Below are 23393 nucleotides of genomic sequence, written 5' to 3' on the forward strand. Positions count from 1 at the left end.
GATAAGTAGATTAAACGTGCCTCACCAAATCGACTGCACATACAGGGCAGTCAAGATACTGGCTTAGAAAGGAATATACTTCACTACCCACCTCCATCAGCAGAGCATTAACTAAACGACTGCGATGAAGTCCATCCATTTAGTCTTCAGGTAAGTCGGTGATTTGTTGGTAGTGGAAAGACTTATTTATTTGATTACAGAGACATAAAAGGGAAAACAGAAACAATAATTGAGTTTGTCAACAGATATCCAACTGTTGTAGTCTGTCTCAGTGGGACCTCACGGACACAGAGCAGCTGTTCGCACAGGTTTCCAAGCCCGACAGAAAGGATCCGTGATGCGGAGGACTTTAGACCAAGAGGTGACATTCAAATTAGATGATAAAAAAAATGTGCAGAGAAGGTCAGAGGGAGCTGCATTATGCCATTATGTAGATCCAGAGAAAGCATACAACAGGGGGCAAAGAGAGGGTGGCACTGTATGAGGAAGTCTGGAGTGGAAGAGAAGTATTTTAGACGGGTGCAGGACATGTACACTGTGACAAAAAAGTCATTTAGTCAGCCGCCAAATGTGCAAGTTCTCCCTCTTAAAAAGATGAGAGAGGCCTGTAATTTTCATCATAGCTACTCTTCAACCATAAAAGACAGTCTATGGGGTTGGGATCTGGAGACTGGCGAGGCCACTCCAGGACCTTGAAATGCTTCTTACAAAGCTTTGGTGTTGGGGATCATTGTCGTGCAGAAAGACCCAGCCACGATTCATCTTCAGTGCCCTTGCTGATGGAAGGAGGTTTTCTCTCAAAATCTCACGACACATGGCCCCATTTATTCTTATCTTTACTCGGATAAGTCGTCCAGGTCCCCTTGCAGATAAACAGCCCCAAAGCATGGTGTTCTCACCGCCATGCTCCTCAGTGGGTATGGTGTTATTTGGATGCAACTCAGAATTCTTTCTCCACCAAACACAACAACTTAAGTTTGTACCAAAAACTTCTAGTGTGGCTAGGACATTCTCCCAATCCTCTACTGGATCATCCTCTGGATCAAACTTCAGAAGGGCCTGGACATGTACTGTCTTAATCCTAGTGCACAAATGTTGAAATAAATAACACCATCACGAATGTGGGATGTACTTTTCCCAATACAATATCCTGGATAAAATACAGTTTTCATCAATTTATAGATGGGCCGATGGGAGGAGGGAAACAAACATACAATTAATAACATCAGTGGGCAGCCTGAAGCTACCCAATGACCCATAAAACACAATGGCAACACAATGAAAATCACATGACAAGAATTGTGTGGGTGAAAATCACCCGACGTTAGTGTTCTAGGGTTAAACAAAGGGAAACATCTGGCACTGCAGGATTTGAGTCCCGTATTGTGTTACGTATTTTCTCACCGTTCTTGTGATCATTTTGACCCCACGGGGTGAGATCTTGCATGGAGCCCCAGATCGAGGGAGTTTATCAGTGGTCTTGTATGTCTTCCATTTTCTAATCGCTCCCACAGTTGATTTCTTCACACCAAGCTGCTTATCCATTGCGGATTCAGTCTTCCCAGCCTGGTGCAGGTCTATAGTTTTGTTTCTGGTGTCCTTTGACAGCACTTTGGTCTTTGCCATAGTGGAGTTTGGAGTGTGACTGAGGTTGTGGACAGGTGTCTTTTATTCTGATAACCAGTTCAAACAGGTGCCATTAATACAAGTAATCCATGGAGGACTGAGGCGCCTCTTACAAAAGAAGTCACCGGTCTGTGAGAGCCAGAAATCTTGCTTGTTTGTAGGTGGCCAAATACTTATTTTCCACCATAATTTCTAACTAAATTCTTTAAAAATCACATTATGTGATTTACTGGATTTTTTTTGCATTCCGTCTGTCATAGTTGAAGTGTACCAATGATGAAAATTAAAGGCCTCTCTCATCTTTTTAAGTGGGAGCTCTTGCACAATTGATGGTTGGCTAAGTAGTTTTTGCCCCACTGTATGTGAGCTGTGAGACAGCGGAGAGGTGGAGGTGCGACTATGTCAGGCGTCATCTCTGAGCTCCCACTTGTTTGCAGTGGTGATGGAAAGGCCGACAGATGAGGTTACACAGGAATCTCCATGGACCACGATGTTTGCAGATGTCATAGTGATTGTTAGCGAGAACAGGAAAATCTCAAGAGGTGGAGGTATGCTTTGGCAAGGCGAGGAATGAAGGTTTGTCGCAGCAAGACAGAATAGATAGGTGTGAATGAGAGGGACCCAAGTGAAACGGCGAGGCTACAGGGAGGGGAGATAAAAAGTGGAGGATTTTAGGTACCTCGGGTCAACAGTCCAGAGCAATGGAGAGTGTGGAGAAGAGGATAAGGAACATGTTCAAATGGATTGAAACGGGTGGAGAAATGTGCGATAAACCAGTATTAGCCAGCATGACAGAGAAGGTGTACGAGAATTGGTGAGAGCAGAGATGTCTAGTTTGAAAATAGTGGCACTGAGAAAAAAACATGAAGCGGAGCTGGAGGCAGCAGAGATGAAGAAATTGAAGTTCTCTTTGAGAGTGAGGAGATGAATAAGATCAAGAAGTCCATCAGAGGGGCGACACATGATAGATGTTCTGGAGATGAAGTCAGACCGAGAGGATTTGGACATGGGGAGAGAGGGGAAAGTGAAGATCTGGGCAGAAGGATGCTCGGGTTGGAAGTGGGAGGCAGGAGGTCGAGGGGGAGAACCGAAAAGAAGATTTATGGAAGGGATGAGAGGACATGAAGAAGAATGAAGGTGTGAGAGACCATTTTTTTGCTGATTTTTTAGAAAACACTATTTTACGGGTAGGGACACGGTAACAACAGCATGACCGAGGCTAAATAAAAATCAAGCAAGGATTGTTTTGAGCTCCGGCTGTCCTTGTTTGGAGATGCTACATAGAGTGGAAAGCAAACTCCAACTTCTGTCCTGCCTTCATATTGCACTTCCACAAGGCCACACTTTAGATGATGGAGAACAAAAGGTTAGACGGAGGAAGATGATGAAGTGCCATTCAGTCTAGAATTATGTTGAAACTTGGCTTTTGTCCCCTGTGCTGATCCCGGTATAACAAAACAATTTGGCTATAATGGAGTGCAAAATTGGACGGTCACAGTTAATGTGATTTAATCAAATGTTATTCGTCACAGTTCGCCCCGGCACCGGACGAATTTTACTCTCTTTTGTCTTCCTGCCTCATGACGCCTATCTCGTTTGACTCAGCGGGAAAACACAGGTCACTCTGAACAGACAATTCTAACAAATTGTTTGAAAAAGAGGCGGACAATATCAAACATAGGTAATACAGTCATTAGAATCCAACGAGAATTCGCTTTCTCATTCATATTGAGACAAACACACATTCAGTCTGTCATTCACACATCTCTGCAATTTAGAGTCTCCTCTGAACCTCCTGCATGTGTTTGACTTGGAGGCTCCTGACATTCTATCAGTATTGTAAAGATAAAGCTGGCGAATATTTCCATATTTCCGTCCTCAGCAAATCTTAAAAGCTTCAGCGACGGCTCGTCTTCCCAGAGACAATGTCAGAGGCAACCTGGAAACGTTTTGCTCGGCAGCTAGACTCTCTTTGACGGCGGGGATTTGTCACGTCAAAGATCCTCTCAAACGATAAGACCCTGCAACCCCCACCCCAGCGGAGATGTGCGGCACAGAGGCAGAACGAACGCCGTGGAAGGTTTCTAGGTTTCCGGAACGTCAAACGGGGGGGAAAGAGTGACAAATGTGCGAAGTGTCGTTTCAAGGAAAGTTTCCGGGGGGGAAACGTGGAAAAGTTGAAACTGAGTGGCGGGTTCACCCGAGTCGAAGCTGATCAGACAAACATCAGCGACACGGTCGACATTAACCAATCCAAAGCCAGCTTGCTCTTTAAATGGTGGTTTAAATGGCCAATGGGTGGTGTTGGTGGTGGGGGGGTCCCTGCTAAAGACCGCTTACTTCATTGCAGACTCTCCTAAATTCATTGCGGTTTGTTATCCTAGATCAATTAATCCTGCTCAGCAATAAAATCCAGAATCAATAACTGCCCGCTGAGTCTTTCTGGTGGAAGTTTAGTCTCCTTTCGCTCAAGATAGAACTTTTCCGCTCCCCAATTGTTCGTTAACGTGTTATAAAGCTTGAAAAGTAGCTCCGAGAGGTTGACTAAGACCCGTTTGGATCAATGAGTGGGGAATCGGGGAGCAAACAAATTGTTTCTTTAAATGTAGGCACTCACACACACACACACACACACACACACAACTGGAAATCAGTTTTAACCAAAGAGGTTTAAAATGTATGTTCATGAAAGAACAGCCCTCGGGAAAACAGATGACCTGGGACAGACCAACCAGGTCGGGGTCGCAGAGACCCAGGAATTGTCAGAAATAATGCCCGCAAGTGAGACAGAGAGAGAGAGAGAGAGAGGGAGCCAATGGAAATTCAGAAAAAAACACAAAAACTGTTTTTTAGAACCCCTGCTCATAACATCCATTTTTGACCTTCACTGAGGTCAAAACTGATTTTTTTTTCATTTGCGCCCCAAACAATTCTGCTTTTTATTTATTTTCCAGTTTCCGAAATCAGCTCCCCCGACCCTCCCTGTCCCTGAATGTTGCGTGCAGCGGCCCTCGTGCGAGCGTGCCTCGCAGTTAGGAACTAATCATGCCGTCAGATGGCGAGGCGACCGGCAGGCCAGGGGCAGCGGGCGGAGGGGTTTGGGGGGGCAGACCTAAATAGAAAGTCCATGCCTCCCAGAAGCCCCTCTCAGACTACCAAACATGGGAGGAGGGTCTCCATCCGCTGAGGGAATGAGGTTCACGCGTATCCATCGGTTCTCCGTCAATCAAATAAATTGTTAAATAAAATGGGAACTCGAAACAGAAAATAGGGTAATAGAAATGTTATAATTTTTTTTTTTTACTTCAATTGAATGTCATTTTAATTTACGGTTCTTGTTTTTTGCGAGGGCGCCGGACCTCTTTTAATGACCCTCCTTCGGAAATAAAAAGTCCAATAGAAAGCTTTATTTTTAAGTTATCAACTCTACACAGCAATTCAAGGTACCGCTACATTTACTCAATTCATGTAGTATGACAAATCCAGTGGTAGTTGTACTTTGATTGAGTCCCTGATGATGATGTCTCAGAGGGAACAATTGTGTTTTCAATTGCAATTTAAAACAATAAGAATATATATTCTGTCATCTAAACTGGCTGTTTATCATTTGGCTTATGATTTATTATTATCTTATGTTAGACAAAAAGGTGTTGTTTTTGAAAATATTTGAATATTTAAAATACCAATATTTATTATTATTCATTTTATTTTACTAACAATATCTAAATAAGTTAAGTTAAATATTTAAGTTATCAAGTTAACATATTACGTTAAACATTTACTACATGCTACCCTATATTTATATATTTTATATATGTGCTGTATGTATATATCTATATATGTGTAAATATATATATATATACATATAGCACACACACACACACACACACACACACACACACACACACACATATATATATATATATATATATATATATATATATATATACAGTATTTATATGATGCAGTATTTGGCTGTAGAAGCAGGCCTGAAGTTAGATAATCAGTTACACAGGTTTTGGAGAATTTTGTTGCAAAACAGCAGTTTAAAAAAAAAAAAAAAATCTATTTTGTCTGTTATGAAAAATTCATGTTTGGTTACAGTTTGGCTGTTCAACCTTCTGGCTTGATTTTTTGTCACAGCAGTGGCTCCAGATGTGCCCTGGTATTCACTGAAAAGCTCCTGCTTACTGTTTTGTCTGATTATTAATTAGTCATTCTGTCATTTTCCATGACCAGTTTGTTTTTATCCTTGTGATTTCAGTTAGAATTACAAAGTATATCCGAAAATATCAAACATTGTTTTTTTAGGATAGTATCTTGGATTTTCAACATTTCAATTCAAAATCCAGTATTGTCAGGTTAAAAATTCAACTCTAAAGCAGAATATTAAAAAAACATGGGAATTTACTTTACCTTAATGACCTTATTATCACCTAAACCGAAGAAAAAGAATATCAGGAAATAAACAAAAATCCAGCGACAACAGCAAAAACTAATAACAAATTAGTAAGTTAAAGATAAATGATCAATGAATAATCAGGCTAGATAGATAGATAGATAGATAGATAGATAGATAGATAGATAGATAGATAGATAGATAGATAGATAGATAGATAGATAGATAGATAGATAGATAGATAGACGTGTTCCATTCAGAAAAACGGTTGAAAAAAATTAAACTGTCCAGTGCGGTGGATGGACTATCGGAATACCATATGACCCCCCCCCCCCCCACACACACACACACGCACACATACACACTAAACACAAAGAAATTAAAAAAAAAAAGTCTTTAATGACGATTCAGTCTTCTACATCAAGACTTGATGTGATGATTAAAAGAAGGATAATAGCCCGAGATTTCTTCGGGATGATGTCACCCCTGCGGCCCCCCCGCAAAATAATCAATACATTCAATTTTGCGACTATCACACAAAACCATCACGAAGGGGGTTTCATCTGCGGGAAATCGATGCCATCGGTCACCCTTTAACTCGGTCGGCAGAAGAGCAATTATTTAAACAATGGAAAACGTTAACCAAAGCAGGAGCTCCACGTGCACCGGACGCCGCTGGACAGCTTCCCCTCCGCCCTCGCTCTGACTGAGGAGGCCTCCTTCTGTCTGGCGGGAGTCACTTGAAGTTCTTAGCGACTTTCGCAACAGGTGTGTTGAAAAAAAAAACAAACAACGCAAACAAATAAAAAAATACACGAAGGCATCCGAATTTGCTATTTCCCCTTCCTTCTCAACAAACTGCTTTTAAATGATTCATTATTCCTTTCAGGACGACTGACAGCCTTCACAGCTTCGGCAGCACAGACTGTTTTGTCGCTGACGGAGGACAATTCATGTCACACAAAGCAAATCCACTCCAAGAGACCGAGGTTTGTCCCTTCAAAGCACATTATTTCTTTTTTTATTTCTGCTTTTCAAAAAAGTATTTTGATTTGGTTTTCAAGGTGGTAGATGCAAAAAGAAAAAAAAAAACATCTGGATTCCCTGTCGGTAAGATTATCTAAATTCTGCACAAACCTCCCCTGTCATTCCACGCTGTTTATTTTAAGTATATTCCCTTCAGTTCTGGCCTTCTTTTTTTTTTTGGTTAAAAAGAAAAAAAAGAAAAGATAAAAAAATTCCTGCTCACTGCCGACGCCTCTGTCGCTTTATGTCAGCACACATATCACACAATGAAATATTAATGAATGACCGCATGCAACGGGAACCGGGGCAAAAGCCTGGAAACCAAACACTACGCCGCTGTGCTACTCAAAATATTTTGCCTTGGTTGTCGGGTCTGCTCCTGTTATGCAAGATGATCCGCAACCTCCTTGCCAAAAACGAAAAAAAAAACACGTGGAATATATTTATTTACTTATTTAATGATCATGATTCCATTATGGCGCAATGTTAGCAATGAAGATAAGATTCCTGTCTGTATTTAGGTGCGAGTAAAAACCTCAGACACAAAACATCTCTTATCTAAATGGATAAGACTTTGGGTGATTACGAAAAAAAAATGTGGACATAGGGTTCGATTGGAGATTGAGATCAATATAGAAAGAAATGTAAGAAATGAGTATTAAAAAATAAAATCACGACAACATGATGACAACACTATACTAATATTACTACGGTAATAACACTAACACTAACACTTACACTAACACTAATACTAATAATAATCAGCGTGACGACCAAGTCATGAAACTTTTAGTGCGATTGCTGGCTTGACTGCGGACCAACATAATCACGGCCATTATGAGTCACAGCAAGCAGCTAACAAGCGCACACTAAGTGCTTCTGCTGTGACTAGTTTCCGCCTGAGTGCAAACACACTCCCGAACGGCCCTCCTCTGCCAGTTTATCTCCCTGCATGCAGGACCCATCCCCAGTTATTCCTGATAATCCACAGATTGTAGGCAGCTAACAGACATTTGTTTTACGACAGATGCCAGATTCAGATAAACATTTAATTAGCAACTCATCAGCTCTGTCAGAGCTAATTACCCCCGGTCTCCAGCCCCAGCCAAGCGCCGTTCCTCTCGCAGTCGGTCTGCACTGTAGCTGACTTTGCTGGCTGCTGTGGCCTGCGTGGAGCCAGAGGCTTCGGCGCGCTGCGGCGGGATTGTGAGCGGCTAATCCAGCCATTCTGCAAAACTGACTCTTGTGTGTCGGCGGTGAGCGGAGAATGGCTCGGACGGAAAAACATTGTGCTGTTTATCAGCGCTTTTCACGCCTGCCGGAAAGAAAAAAAAAAAGACGCCCGTTGGGTTGTTGTCACGAAGGCTTCCCAGAACTAAGAGAAGGACGACGTGAGGATGGTCGAAACACTGCGTGTGACACGGGAAAAAGAAGGAAACCCTGATCAGACGTCGGCTGAAGACGGTCGCATTTCAATTTTACACGTGTACATCGGAAGACGTCTCTCTGGACCCTTGGACTGACCTGTAACATAGCGACAACTAGCCCGGTAACAACGATTGCCTGTTCTCGGTATCACGGCAAGAAAACCACACCTTACACGGGTTGCAAATAAATTTCCGCCCTTGTTAAGCCAACCGGGTGCCGCGGGAATCGGAACCGCAGCGCTGCATTATTACCTTCTGCGGGGAGGCGGAGGGCTGGCCTGAGCTGTCTTTACATAGTTATTTAATAGTTATTTAATAGTTATAACTGTCACCTTTTTTTGTGCATTAACAGGAAGGACTTCATCACCTCAGTTTAGGTTGATGAAGATTAGTATATTAGTTTGTTTAGTTGGTCACACCAAGAAAAAAACAGTTTTAGTTTCTCTATCAAACTTGAGTAGCCTGAAGGCTGGAGGTCCCTACATACCTTGTGACAAGCAAGAACTTTGTTTGGTTAATGCGAAAGAGTAGAAGTGCTTTGGCTTCCGATGTGGAAGGTTGTACAGTGAGCGACAGTGTTGAGCAGTACAAAGCACATTGAGTAAGACTTGTAAAGAAACGCAAATGGGAATTTAGGTATTCTTTGTTGAAAAGGTGCTCGATCGCCTTCCTCAGAGGAGAGCGTCTGTTGCAAAATATGGCGATACCTTTATTGCCATATTTTCCCATCACTGTTTACCTGGTTGCAGCTGACTTTAAAATGACCATCAACACAAGTGTTTCACCGTCGGTCGTCATCAACATGCTGAAGCTGTCATTCCTTTCACATTCCTTCAATGCCAGTGGGCTCGTATGTGGGTCAAATATTGTCCCTGACAATTATGGTCTCATGATAAAACATTAGGTTGGGTGTAAATACATATACATTGCTCCAAAAAAATAAAGAGATCACTAAAATAATACATCCTAGATCTGAATAAATGAAATATTCTGATTAAATGCTTTGTTCTTTACATAGTTGAATGTGCTGAAAAGAAAATCACACAAAAAAGATCAATGAAAATTATATGTATGAACCAATGGGGATCTGCATTCGGAGTCACTCAAAATGAAAGTGGAAAAACACACACCAGGCTGATCCAACGCTGATGTAATGTCCTTAAAACAAGGGAAAATGAATCAGTGTTGCTTCCTAAGTGGATACTTTGATTTCACACGAGTGTGACTGACTTAGAGTTACATTGTGTTGTTAAAGCGTTCCCTTCATCTTTTGACATTCCCAAATAACACTCTCTTAGTTTGAAATGTTTCCCTTCCCTTCCTGCGGCTCAGCACCAGTTGGTTGCCGTCCAGGGTGGTCTTGCAGCCGCCCATCTGCCACACCACACGTTACTTGATGGGTAAAACCGAGCTCAGAGGACACTAGTCCGAGTCCTGCCTTGATATCCTATTACTGATTCAGGAATAAACCTTTTCTGGCTCAGTAAGTACCTCCGGACACTTATGATCGAGAGGAATGTTTACCTAAAAATATCTGTTTTGTCATGCTAATGAGAAAATAACTATTGGATGTTTTCTTATGTGCTGGTTAGGAGGGTCCGGCAGATACACGGCTGTGTTTCAAACAGCCTGATGAGATCGGCAAAAAAATTGTTAGATGGCTGCACTTGATTTGCTAACTGTTTACTGTAGCTTGCTATTGCTAATTTTATTATTCTGTAGCCGAGTAGTAAGAAGGATCCCTTGGATCAGCGGTGCCCCCTACCATGAGGCACCGTCACTGCGTGCCTCACCTAATGTCTCTTCGCAGTCGTTTTATGATTAAAAGAAACACAAGAAACACGTTACAGTTGTTGACAAAAAACATTAGACATATCAGCTAAACTATCTACATTTTGTTAATATATTAAAAGTGTTTTTTTTATAGTAGCATCCACAGAGACAGCAATACGGCATAGCATGGCAGCACAGTTAGCAGAATCATTTCGCAATCCATAGTTGGGTCAGCTGGTTGACACGTCACTGCACATCACTTCTTCATATTTGAACAGTAAATGTGACTTTTTTTTAGAGATTTTAAAAAAACATAACTAAAATGGTGAAGCTATGTGGAAAATAATTTTATAGTACAAATCACTGAATAATTATCACTATGTAATTAATGTTTTCATTTTGTTCTTTCTGAGGTGACAGGTGAGGCCCTGCCTCTACTGACTGCATGTCACTACTAGAATTAATAGTCAGAGATCATTTGTGCCCGTCCATCCAAACCCTCATACCCCCTCTGTTTGTATCACATTCTTGCTTTCTGTCGCTTTGTCAGTCTCTCGCTCTTCTTTTTGCCATAACCGGTTGAGGCAGAAGGCCGCCCACATAAAGTTGGGATCTGTCCAAGGTTTCTGCACCAGTAAAAAGCCTCCCAGCCGCCCCCAAGTGCTTGCTCATGGGGGAACTGGGGATTTTGATGTCATTGTAAAGAGTGCGGTCCAGACTTGCGTTTTTGTTTTTATTTCTCCTTGTCACCCCAATCTGTCAACGATGTGATGAATGGTGAATTTTCCCTTCACGTCAAATACCAATGCATTAGACACCTGTTTTCTTGTTGCTTTTCGACGAACCTTGAAGCATCATGTCTACCTCAATATCAGTATATATATTTAAAACTAACCAAAATAAAAGGCGAGATTGTGATTTCCACGTCTTTCTGTACGAAATGAGAAATCCCATTTATCCGCTGACGCAGCAGCGGATAACAGACACTTCTCCAGGTTTGTTGCAAAACAACGTTGCGTTGAGAATTGATGAGAAAGACTCGTCCAATGCGTTGGTACGTCACGCAGGCTTGGGAGTCAGAACGTGTAGCCCTGTCATTGTGTTCTGATGGACAGCAGAACCTCGGCTTACGATTGCCCCTAGTTACAAACAAATCAGCGTACGAACATTTTAATCAAATTTTGAATAAGTCGCGAACAAGCCCTCGGCGTACGAACGAACGAACAAACAACTCATGGGTTTTCCAAGTTGTGGTGTCGCATAGCGGCATTCATGTGTGGTACTTTGTGTTGTTTACATCATTCATCATTGTGTTCTATTGTTATAACACTTTTTTGTGCTTTTTTCAGCAAGCTAGCCCTCATTATGGCTCCCAAAAAAGGTTAAAAATGCTGGAGATTGTGGTGTTCAGAGGAAGTAAAGAATTTCAGTTGTTCTGAAGAAGGAAATAATTACTGAACATGAGAGGGGTGTTCGCCTTACTGATCTCGCAAAGCACTACGACATGGCTAAGACAACCATCTGACCAATCCTGAAGAAGAAAGATGAGCTAAAGGTGGCTGATGTGGCTAAAGGGGTGACTAAGTTAACGAAGCAAAGGTCTCATGTGAGAAGGCTTCACTTTTGCGAGGATTTAGCGAAGGAAACGCTGAGTACAAAGGCTGGCAAGAAGACAAAGAACACCAGAAACACAGCAATAGTTCAGATTATCTTTACTTCCTTTCTGTATATGGCATGAAAATGTTTCAAAAGAGTGCAATATGTATTTCCGTTTGCTAACAGAGTCAGAGAACACATTAAATTCGTCAACCGAGGTTCTACTGTTTTCTGAGAAATTGCCTTGTTGCTGAAAGATATTACACTAATAAACCTGCCTTCCTTACATGCAAAGTGTCATGAGACAACTGTTTTTTGATTTGGCACCGTATTAATAAAATCTGATTTGACAGAGCACCTCCTATGTAATGAGAACTTTGCCACCCATGCTAATTTTGCCATTTTGTAGTTTTGCGTCCAAACCAAAAGCCGCCATTTTGTAAGGAGCGATCGCAATACGTGTGGAACCCGCAGAGGGACGGGAACCCAAAACAAGCCGGCCATTCAGACGACGCGATCCAGACAGTGGTGCTCTTTTAACACAGGTCCTGTGTTAAAAGAGCACATGTGAATGGCGCCCACGATCCTGTTCCTCCCCTCCGCTCGCAGTCCCCTCGCCGCCGACACACTCTGCACCTTCATGCACGGCGAATCCTAATGATAGAGCCACTTGAAGATGTAATTTGGGAGTCCTACATAAATCCCCTCTCCCTGCATCATTTGCTTTCTTCCTCCCGCTCACCTTCATCTGCTCCTTTTCACACCTCCCTGTCTCGGAGCGCGTTATTAACGCTCTCCAATAACCAGATAAAGGAGACGCTGGGGAAAGTGAGAGAGAGGGAGCGAGGTAACTCCGTAGTGTTGTTGAGGGAAAACATCTGCTTTGGTTCTTTTCCCTGAAATGTAGGTGGGAGAAAGTAGTGGAGGTGAGAGGGTTTGGTGCGATCACGCTGAAGAAGGAAAAGACTGTGAATTGAAGAACCGCTGTGTATCGCAGAGCACGTGGATATCAGTTGAGCGCTCAAAAACCATGTGACCTGCAAGAAGTAAGAATTATTTAGGCCAAAACAAATTCAGATTCTATATAATTGCAATAAAACGAGACAAGATGTCTTTAGAAGTTCTAGGTGGTGTTCATTTCAATGGAAAAATTGGGTATAAAATGTGAGCGTTCGGTTATCGATTAATTAATTCATCCATTATCTATACGACCTTTTCTGCAATCAGGGTAGTTGGGATGCTGGAGCTCATCCCTGCTTTCATTGGGCGAGTTCACCCTGGACCAGTCGACAGTCGATCACAGGGACACATGTAGAGACGTAAAACCGTTCACCGCCTAATTCACTTGTACGGGGCAATTTAGGGCGTCCAATGAACTTTCTGCATTTTTTATGGACAGTTGGAGGAAACCGCAGAACCTGAAGGAAACCCACGCAGACAAGGAGAGAAACATGCAACTCCATCCATTAGAATCAAACCAGACATCTTCTTACATTTAGATTTGGATTCCCAAACTTTTGTATTTTTAATGAGACTTGGCGCAAAATGAAATTCAGCCCCAAAACGAGATAATGCGGCACAAAGCGACCGTCAAAAACAGGGCAGAATCAGACAATTCAACCGCATCAGAGACAGTCTAAAGGCAAAAGAGTGAATAAAAGAGGTGGTCGGACCCTGAGAGATCTTTGATTTGTTTGGATTACAGCTTTGATACCTTGGTTCTCACATGCATTTAGTGTAGCACAAATAAAAGACAAAAATATATACCACGGAGGACTTAAAGGTGGCAAACCAGAACATTAAAGCATTTTAAAGGTTTTTATTCGATGTGAGTCATTCATCCAGACTCTACAGCCCACAAGGAGTGGCCCCCTGCTGGCTGTTACAAAAAAGACGCAGGTTGAATTGAGAAAAAAGGTTTTTATAACATCTTGGCGAAACCACACAATCGTCCCACCGCGCATTTCCGCACATTTACTGCGATTCCAGAAATAGGCACTTTGAAGATCACTTGACACATATATAATATATATTCCACCCAGGTGTATCATATTTTTCACATAGACCGACAGAAATCACAAGAAGTGGCGATCTTATTTGTCCTATTTCTATTTCAAGATATAAGCTACAAATTGTGATAGAAAAAAAGGGATTTTACAATTCTAATTCAAATTGTGTGATCCAATACCGTCTACAAAGTCTAGAAGGACCGCAGAATTAAATTACTTCATTGCCAATCTGAGAAGGAGGGGATGGGAAAAGAGCTTGTCAAGCGGTATTGTGTTCGATGCACCGCACATAATGGAAGACTGAATCGGTAGTTTGGTTCACGGTTTGCTTCTTTAGATGGTCACAAACCATTTTATCGATTTCCTGTCCGATCCTGGGAGCCCATACAACATCCACTGTCGGGAACTTTTCCGACGGACCGAGAGGAACATTTTGAGGATTTTGTAAACATTGCGCTCATCCTTAATTAACACCATGTATACAATAATTCTTACCGCAAACGGCAACGGCTGCTATTGGTAGTCGGATAAGAAGGAGACATGTTTTGAATGTTTATCGCCGTTGCGGCGACGTCGCATCGTTCGGGGCTCCTCGACGAGTCCAAACACCGAGGCGACCGAAGGAGAGAAAACAAATCGCAAGCATGAGCAAAAAAGATGAAGGGATTGAGAAAGGTAAAAGATAGAAAGAAGAACGTTCCCAGTAAATTAAACGGAGAAACGATTTGCTCCTGTTATTGTGCATATCTATTTTGTAACTATTCATTACATGAGGCAAATCCACACTACCTTTATGAGTATTTGCAGAGGTGTTCATTTTTTTAATCTATATTTCCAAAACACATATAACGTTTCTGGTTTAAATGCTCGGTGGAAGTTTCAGCAATAGATTTGAGTGTTCAAAACATTTGTGTCGTTGGACACTCGACAAAGACAATGCAAAGTCCAACAGAGGACAACTAGAGGTCACATTAGATCGAGAAGAGGCAAAGCCGCAGATTCCCTTGGAGTTTTAAAACTATGCGCGGCCATAAAATCATATCTAAAAGAAAACTTTACAAGGAATTTGTCATTCTCTCAGGAAGTACAAATATTTGGCTCAAATGGGATCAAACCCTTGACCCTGCTGGCACCATCACCATCACCAGACGGCGTTCAACACAGAGCATCATAAGTCCTACTAGATCTGCAGGAGCAAGGCGACTCCAGCAAGGGTCCACTTGGAAGGGTTTTCTTTGGTCTTCAGGTTAAAGGTCCATACGTAGGTGGGGCCTCTCTGCCGGGTCTTATACACAGGACACTGGTAGTTGGTCCTGTTCTCCTGTTTTTCCACTGGAACGGCCTTGATGAACATGACCGGCATGGGCGGGGCCAACTCTTTCAGCCGCGCCTCGACAATTAATCCAGCCTGACAGGGAAGGGAAACGTTAAGATCAGTCATTTCCTCTAATCAGAGGACTGCATTCAAATGTGCAATGCAAAATGACTACATTATTATCTATCGTTCATTTAAACCACATTATCACACGAATCAGGCTTATTCACTTAAAGTTGCTCCACATGAGGGTATACCAAGATCAATGCAGGTTGATTGCAACTACCCTCACTGCAAAATAATTAAGTGGAAACAGAAAATAACTCATTTGGAAGGAGGAGACAGGGAGGAGAGCCCTGAGTATTTCCTATTTTTGCAGTCGTTCCTTTAACTCAGGGTACGTGCGATGCAGAGTTATCACGCAACAGGAACCCGAGTGGCCGGCGAAATAGATAAGATGTTTGTTGTCAAATCTTATCGTGGCAACTGGACTTTTTCTTTCGTTTTTCTCCTTGAAGGCGTTTCAACTCTCCTCCTTTTTCAGTTCTAAGAGACTGCAGGGAGTTTCCGGTATATAACTGCCTGGGCCGGGAGTTGGTCTGAGTTGAAAGGGTTTGTTATGTTAATGCATGCATCTTTATGTGCGTGTGTCGCTTTGGGAACACGTCAGAATTCCAGGGATGCACCTGAGTTGGAATCTGAATAAGTTAAAGCTAATATTTAGATTTTTAAAATCAGCTCACATGGGCTAAGGCCCGGGTATAAGCCACTGGGGCCTGGTTTAGGTCATTGATATCCCTAGTTGGGTTGTGGGGTGTGGGCTTTTAGATCACTTGTCTTCTCCGGCCAGAATGCAGCCACTGCTGTTTTCAGAGGAGTGTCCCTTGTCCTTCGGGTGTACTGTATTTTTTGGACTATATGTCGCTCCGGATTATAAGTCGCACCAGCCAAAAATGCATGATAAATCTTCTTCTTCGGTGTCACTTCTGAACAACTCCGCCAACTCCGAAGGTAGACAGTGCGCCACTTCCTCTTCTACCGGTACGTTGCTTAAATCAGAGTCATCGTCACTTGCAGTTCCAATTATTCCAGCCTTTCTGAATCCCGTCAGGATTCAGAAAGCTCTGATAGAGAGGCGATTGCGTTGCATGAAGCGGTAACACCAGGAAGCTCCTCCCGCAAAGGCATTTATATTCATCTCCTTGGCAACTACCTGGGTGTGAAGACGCAACTGTACTGTTGACAAGCCTCTCCCGGCAGCACGTTGTTCAAGCACCCACGTGTGAACTCCTTCCTCTAGCCGTGGCCAGCTAGCCTTTAGCCCGTGATTAGCTTTTTTAGTTTTCTTCATTTCAGTAAGAGTAACCTCCGCTTTTCGCCAGTCCCTTACAAGTTTCTCACTAACTTCAAACTTTCTTTCTGCTGCTCGATTGTTGTTTTCGGCTGCATATTTCACTACTTCCGGCTTGTAGCCTGCAGAATCTGATTTTCTTTTTGGTGCCCTTTTTGTTCCTTCTCAGTTGTTTTTATAAGTTACCGCGAATGTTGAAATGATCAATTTTCATAGGTACAGAAGTCGCTGGTAGCATCTTTTTTCACAACCCACTTCTGCCATGACCTGCCCCCGCTGAATTTTGATTGTTTGGCGTGTGTGTGTGAGATGATCCCTGTTATATTAAAGACACACACGCAGACACACACACACATCAGAGCAAGAGAGCTCAATAATTTCACACATAAGTCGCTCCAGAGTAAAAGACGCATCCCCCGCCAAACTGTAAAAAAAAAAACTGCAACTTATAGTCCAAAAAATTGGGTAAGTGGACCCTGCAGTCCCGTCCTGGAGAGGTGGCTCTCCTGTGTTGGACTATAAGTTGTTTTGTCTCAACAATGTAGAGGTTGTCACAATCCTTATTGCACCAAATGGCATGCACCACGTTCTCTGCCTTGTGTCTGGGTTCCCCCGTCCTCAGCGTGCACGCGCACTTTACCTCAGGGTGTTGTGTTGTTTGACATGTACCGGGATTTGATAGTTGTTATGTGAAAACACTCCTGAGTTTTTCAAAAATACCAAACATGTCTGGTATTCCGATGTCCTTGCGGTTGTTATACGTGTGCTTGATAAGGTGTTGATAGTCGGTTGACGGCGGCTTGCCGCATCAGACTCTTCTCCATAAAATTATCTCAATGTTCCCCCCGATGTTGAAAATAGTTTGGGTTTGACAAAAACAACATTTTAATATCGGCCAAATCTGCGATGGGAAGTAAAATTCTGTTTAATTCTGACATTATGACCAATATCCTTTGCTATCAGGTGATTGCGATCTAAAATAGAAGTCCATTACAACCAATTACATTCTGTTTGGAAAAAGCCAATCCTATTATTGCTGGTGGTCATTATCCATATTTTGACTGATATGTTTTCTTTGTATGCATTAATAGATTTCCTGCATTATTTATGGTAATCAGACACAGTAAGACCACCAAGACTGTTCATCATGGAATAATTCAAAAGTACGCGAGTAGCCAAGGCGGGAAGAACAAAGATATGCAATACCTTGCTGAAACGTACAGGAAAAAAAAAATCAAATCTGAGTAAAACTGTCTCCAATTTTGATAATTCTTTTACTATTCAAATTATATTGGCTACCTGGGATTCATTAGGCCTGCCTTAATGATGAGGCGGAGACATTTCACAGAGCCAAGGGAAGTAATAAATTAGTGAGAAGTGCAGTAAAAACTTGCCTGTCTGGCACTGGCACTTATCACTGACACTGCAGTATATATATATATATATATATATATGTATATGTACGTGTGTGTGTGTGTGTGTATATATAAGACAGACCGAAAAAGAACGAAAGTAAAAACATTTGACTAATCTTCGTGCGCACAAGGCGACGTGAGACTTTCAGAGAGAACACAGAGTTCCGGTACCCTTGAAGAGCGGTGAAAGTCAGCAGAGTCTAAATCGAAGCCAAGCTGCCCCGTCTTAGAAAACTCTCTAAACAGGCTGAAACCGAGCGGTCTGTCTCATTAATTAATCCCCGGCATTTAGCAGTCTGACAAACAGAAGTTTCTCCATGAATGCCCGGTGACTTTCAGGAATGAATGTAAATCCACGCGACTTTGGGGTTTGCTCGGAGGACACGGCCCCTAACTGCGTGCGAAAAAAGGCGTAAGAACACTTTTAAGGTAGCGTTGAACTCCATACCCATTTGGCCCGTTGTTGGTTATGATAAACCCCTCATGAGCAGTTAATTTGGCCAAATTTCAATTGGTGTTTTCCAATGAAAACGACACAGCTTGGAGTATTCATTTTACCAAAGCGGCGTCCAACGTGTAACGGCGTAACCTTCCAGGCGTACCGTTCCAACATATTCATTCATGGCACAAGGTGTTTATCACAAAGAGAATCGAGTTGTCTTTGAAGTCGGCGGCCCTTCTGAATAAGAGGTGAGCTTCATAAATATAGATGAGTAGTTTTATTATAAATCTTTGACTTTTATTGCTGCACACAGCTGTGTCCAGATGGAGCTCTTCCGGCTCCGCTATTCACACCCTGCTTCTCCCTGAAGACGGTGACGCAGGACTGGCCTTGGGACTGAGCTGAGGGCGTGAAGGGAGGACAAGGAAGGGGAGGAGGCGAGAAGCCTCCCGGCCCGTCAGACTGCCAGTGTGCCTGCGCCTCCAACTTTAATGAAGAAAAAAAAAAAGGGAACCACTCAACTAAGGGGAGATCTAAGTGTTGGAGTGCTCACTCTGCACATTCACCAATTAACAAGTCTACAGGGAAGCTCCTTGAAAGCCGGGCGCACATGCGGTATCTGTATGTATGTAGATAGACGGAGGCCTGGGAAGCAGAGTGATGCACCGAGCGCCGAATGCAAGCAGGATGCAAAGTAGAAAATTAAGCCACGGAGGGAATGTAGAATCCCCTCGGGGAGGGGAGACGGGAGTTGAAGTTGCTTTGCCTCGGTCAGCTCAGAGGTATGTTTTAAGGTGAACTCACTACATTCGTCTTTACCATTTAGCCATATTCTGTCTTGGATGGGCACGGATGCTCAAGGTTGGGGATCCGACTCCACAACTACCCGGCTACGTATAGGGATGTGTCTGATTTGCAGAAACATCACATTTGGTCGATGCAGCGGCAACATTTGACAAAAAAAAAAGTACCTCTCTTGACTGCGTTAGGACCTTATTTTCCTGTGAGAAATTGATCTGAGGAACACACATGAGATTGAAATTTTTGGTTCAACTGGAAAGGCTTAGTAGTAGAGTCTTCAATGAGGCTTTTCAGTGAAAGCCTTAGAGAAGCACTCAAATATGCACATATAACAACATACCTGTGTGTCCCAGCGTGCGCCCTCCATGTACAGACCATGCACATAGGCACCTTCGCGCGGCGGCGAACTAAAATCCTCTCGATTCTTCTTGGTGACATCACACTGCAGACCCATGCTGTCCAGAGGCCACTCGTTCCTGTCGTCATAACAATGTCACCGAAGAGGCTCCACAAAGTGCAGTCCCCCCCCTCATCCACCCACCGGGCCGTGATTGCGATACCTTCGAGCCATAGCCTGCATGATGGCTGTGAGGAAGGACTGGGGGTTGAAAAAGCCAGCCAGCCACACCGCGGACGGCAAGATAAAGTCCGTAGACCAGGCCTCCAGCTCCCTGATCCTCGCCAGCAGGTCCGTGAACCACAGGGCCAGGCCAGACATGGAGGGATAAGCCCGTCTGGTCCAGCTGTCCGGCACCAGATCCAGGAAGATCGCATTCTGAAGGTTCTCCATGTCGCCCGTCACGGTAAGCTCTCCCTGCAGGATCACAGGAGAGATTTTATTAGATTTCATGCCGTATAGAAGATATAAAAGCTTGCTTCAAATTGCCGTCCCTCATTTTTTGCTGTACAACTCAAGGGAATGCGATGTGCCACTAAGCATGTAACAGTACCTCAGCAGGCTAACGCTCATTTTGGTTTTAACATACCAAGCTTAAACTCGATGCTCCATTTACCTACCTTTTTTGTTTTCACCGCATTTGTGCATAATGACCTTATCTTCTTTCTGCTTTCAAATTTTTTGCATTCATCTCTTTTTGTTTATCCCCTTTTTCGCTCCATTTATTTAGTTTTTTGCTGCTACAATGACAAAAAGCGTCACTAAAAGGAAAGGCACCCGCAGGTGTAAACAAATGTTGAATAGGTCGGATGAGTGTGTACGTTTTTTTAGGTCATCAACCGAGAGGCGATGCTGTTCTTGTGTTCAGAGACTCCCGGGGTCAGAGTTGTTGCCTCTGGACAAAAGTATTAGTCATCCCGTTGGGTTTTTACCTGTGGATTTAACATCCGTACGCCATTTTAACAACACCAGGGAATTCTGCTCAGAGGGGACGGGTAACCCATCCTCGACATTTGCATGGCCGGGGTCAAAGTGGTTTCAAGACTCTAAATACTTTGAATGTTTGCAGCAAGTTATGATAAATAAATATGCTACTGTGGAAATAAATAAAGCGTTGATGTGAGGTTAAAATTGTATGATTTTTATGAGTAATACAATGGATTTGACAGAGCCCGTAGTTCCGGTAACGCAACTCACAGTCTGGATGTCCCACTGTGACGGCCGATTGAGCGGTCAAATCTTTTGAACCGTAACAGATGTTAATAATGGATATTTTTATGTTATAAATGTGAACCCGTCAAACGCAATCCCAGATAACCCTCTGGTGAAATCAGATTTATTTTCTCAGACTTCATAAATCTCAGCCCCCGGACATCACAAGATATGTGGATGTTATCACAGTCTGCGGTGCATTGCGAAGTATTAGATTCTACCAAAGTTGCATTTATTGGTATCGCTTCACCGTCAATACATTTGATATCTCAGAAAAACAGCCTCTTGAGTCGACATGTGAACTTAAGAAAACAACTACACACAAGTGTAGTAGGTTACAAGTTTTTTTGTGTAAAACTTAGTTTCCTCTCCGTGACAAGAGTCCAAACTTAAAAAGAGTCTAGAGGCGTCAGGACTTGAGTCACATCCAATTTGGCCTAGTTTTCCAGTCCACTGCTAGAAAATAAAGCCCGATTTGACTTTAAAAAAAAGATAACCCACCTGTCCTAAAAGCCTCAACTCTCCACAGTGTGGAAGGAAAAAATATGATCTAAATTGTAGTTTGATCTTGGAGCATTATTTTGATAATAATAATCACGGTATCACACGCACAACAAACATACATCAATGGGTTTAAAAAAAGTGTTGCGGTGAAAAAAAAAGTGGCGATTAATTGAGGGAAAAGGTCTGTGATAACATAGCAGAAAACCCACAGGAGTCCTTTTATTAACTCTTTTGGACTCCGGGGTCCTGAGGGAAATTTACGGCAGTTAAGCTGCTAAATGCTCCGCTGGATTCACAAGCTCCTTGCTATCTTTGATGCTGTCATTTGCTGTTTGACGCCGTGAAGGTACATAGTGCACTGTGGGTTTTAAGATGATTTAAATTTTTTGTGTGTGTGTGTGTGTGTGTGTGTGTGAAAAGAGTTACCTGCCGCAGCAAAAAAATGAATCCCGAGACAGCCGCGGGAGCGAGTCAAACCGGTCGCCACCAAACAATGAGCTGAACCGGCTTCAAAGCTCGATGGAGCTGCAGGTGATCACTCCTAAAAACCACTTACACTGCATTACTTTGACATATTGATTATATTTCAAAGAGCAGATCTGTTTGCTGTACAGAAAAGTGCATAGATTTCAGTTTTCATTATTTTACTTTTACTATTTTAGTATTTACAGACCAGTATGCAGTCGCTTGAATTTTCTGTTTTTGTTTGTTGAGATGTGTTTTTTTTTTTTTTTGTTTTATTATCATTTTTTTCATCACACAGCAGAGTCCAGAAGTTCATCCAGACTGCTCCTGTTTGCCCGGGGAGCTAAAAACTGAAGATGACTCGTCCTCAGCTCAGATGGCTAATCAGTGCAGTTTTTAAAACTATTTGAAGTGTTGGAGAGACTCCCCGCCAGTCTCGATCTTAATTCTGTTCTTCAAAACTTTTAAATGCCATGACAACCGTGCCAGCTGGAGATGGAGAGTACTTCACAAATAAACGGATCTTCATCAAAATATGAAGATGTACATGCTTATCATGCAAAACACAAACAAACTAGAGAATCGTGCACAGCAACGATACAACTCTCCCCAACCAAGACTGCCCTTTTCTTACAATAAATCTCAGGACTGAAACCGAAAAAATGCCAATGCTGCATATGGCGTTGTCACATTTGTCAAGCTTTTCTTTCATGGTTCTGATACCAATAATAATTGATGAAATTGATGCTTTTTTTTTTTTCTGTCACGATAGATAGCTCAAGGTGAGCGTCGATCCTCATCGCGGTGGCTCAGCTCTGTAGCGCATTGTCACTTTTATAATCTGTATATCATTAAAATGCCTGAGTGTCTAGCCCTGGAGATACATCGCGGGTGCACGGAGTGCAAAAAAGTAACAAACTGTCACGGACCGAGGATGCGTTTAGAGTCGCGGACACAAGCAAGTAGGTCTAGATAAGGAAATAAGCAGCTGGGTAGAATGCTGGTGGAGAAAGGAGTGCAAACTGCTGTCCGTCAGCCTCTGATACGGGGTCCAATTTATCGATTCAAATATGCGACATCCGTGGCAGACGACGAACGTTATCAGATTTCTGCTGAATTATTTGCATGTATCTATTCTTCGCGAAACCTTTCGCCGAACGACGCCGATGTGTCGGTTCAGCCACGGCACGCCACCGGCTTCGCCGGCGTTCCGACGATCCCTGTTTATTTCACCATAAATACGAAATATGATTCCATTTGCCGGTGCAACAGTCTACACGGCTTTTAAATCACTGAGCCGATATATTGGGGCCTGTAGTGTTGAAGGATCGAAGCCTCATAACTCCCGACAAACGGTTTTACACATTTGAACCCCTCCCCCAAACTAGTCACCAACCACCCCCACCCTCCGTTTTCATTTTGTTGTTAACACATGACTCACTCAGGCCTGACAAACACACGGGAGGCGGGTGTCTCATTGCTTTCTGGAAGTCAAACGTGTAAAAACTGTGAGTCAGTTCTAATATTTCTAGTTAATAACAGGGAAACATTCGGCTGCGCGGTAACGGCGCCGTAGCCTGTCACTCTCAGTGCAGTCAAAGCAGCGCTGCGTGAATCGTAGGTGTCAAGGATAAT

General features: G+C 42.8%; 1 protein-coding gene across 1 annotated transcript in view; it reads right to left on the minus strand.

The window, feature by feature from the left end:
* Window positions 1-13426: 13426 nt before the first annotated feature.
* The window catches only part of dnah9 (dynein, axonemal, heavy chain 9), a 192800-nt gene continuing 182833 nt past the window's right edge, over window positions 13427-23393 (minus strand). Inside the window, exons 78-80 of the mRNA XM_086140698.1 lie at window positions 19741-19994; window positions 19521-19656; window positions 13427-15264 (exon numbers count right to left, since the gene is read on the minus strand). Of these exons, the coding sequence (XP_085996824.1) occupies window positions 15037-15264; window positions 19521-19656; window positions 19741-19994 (618 nt within the window). The 3' untranslated portion in view covers window positions 13427-15036. The remainder of the gene's footprint in view (window positions 15265-19520; window positions 19657-19740; window positions 19995-23393) is intronic.

The sequence above is a fragment of the Fistularia commersonii genome, chromosome 33, assembly GCF_037954325.1.
Source record: "Fistularia commersonii isolate RoL2024-O1a breed Wild chromosome 33, RoL_Fcom_v1.0, whole genome shotgun sequence".
Lineage (NCBI taxonomy): Eukaryota > Metazoa > Chordata > Actinopteri > Syngnathiformes > Fistulariidae > Fistularia > Fistularia commersonii.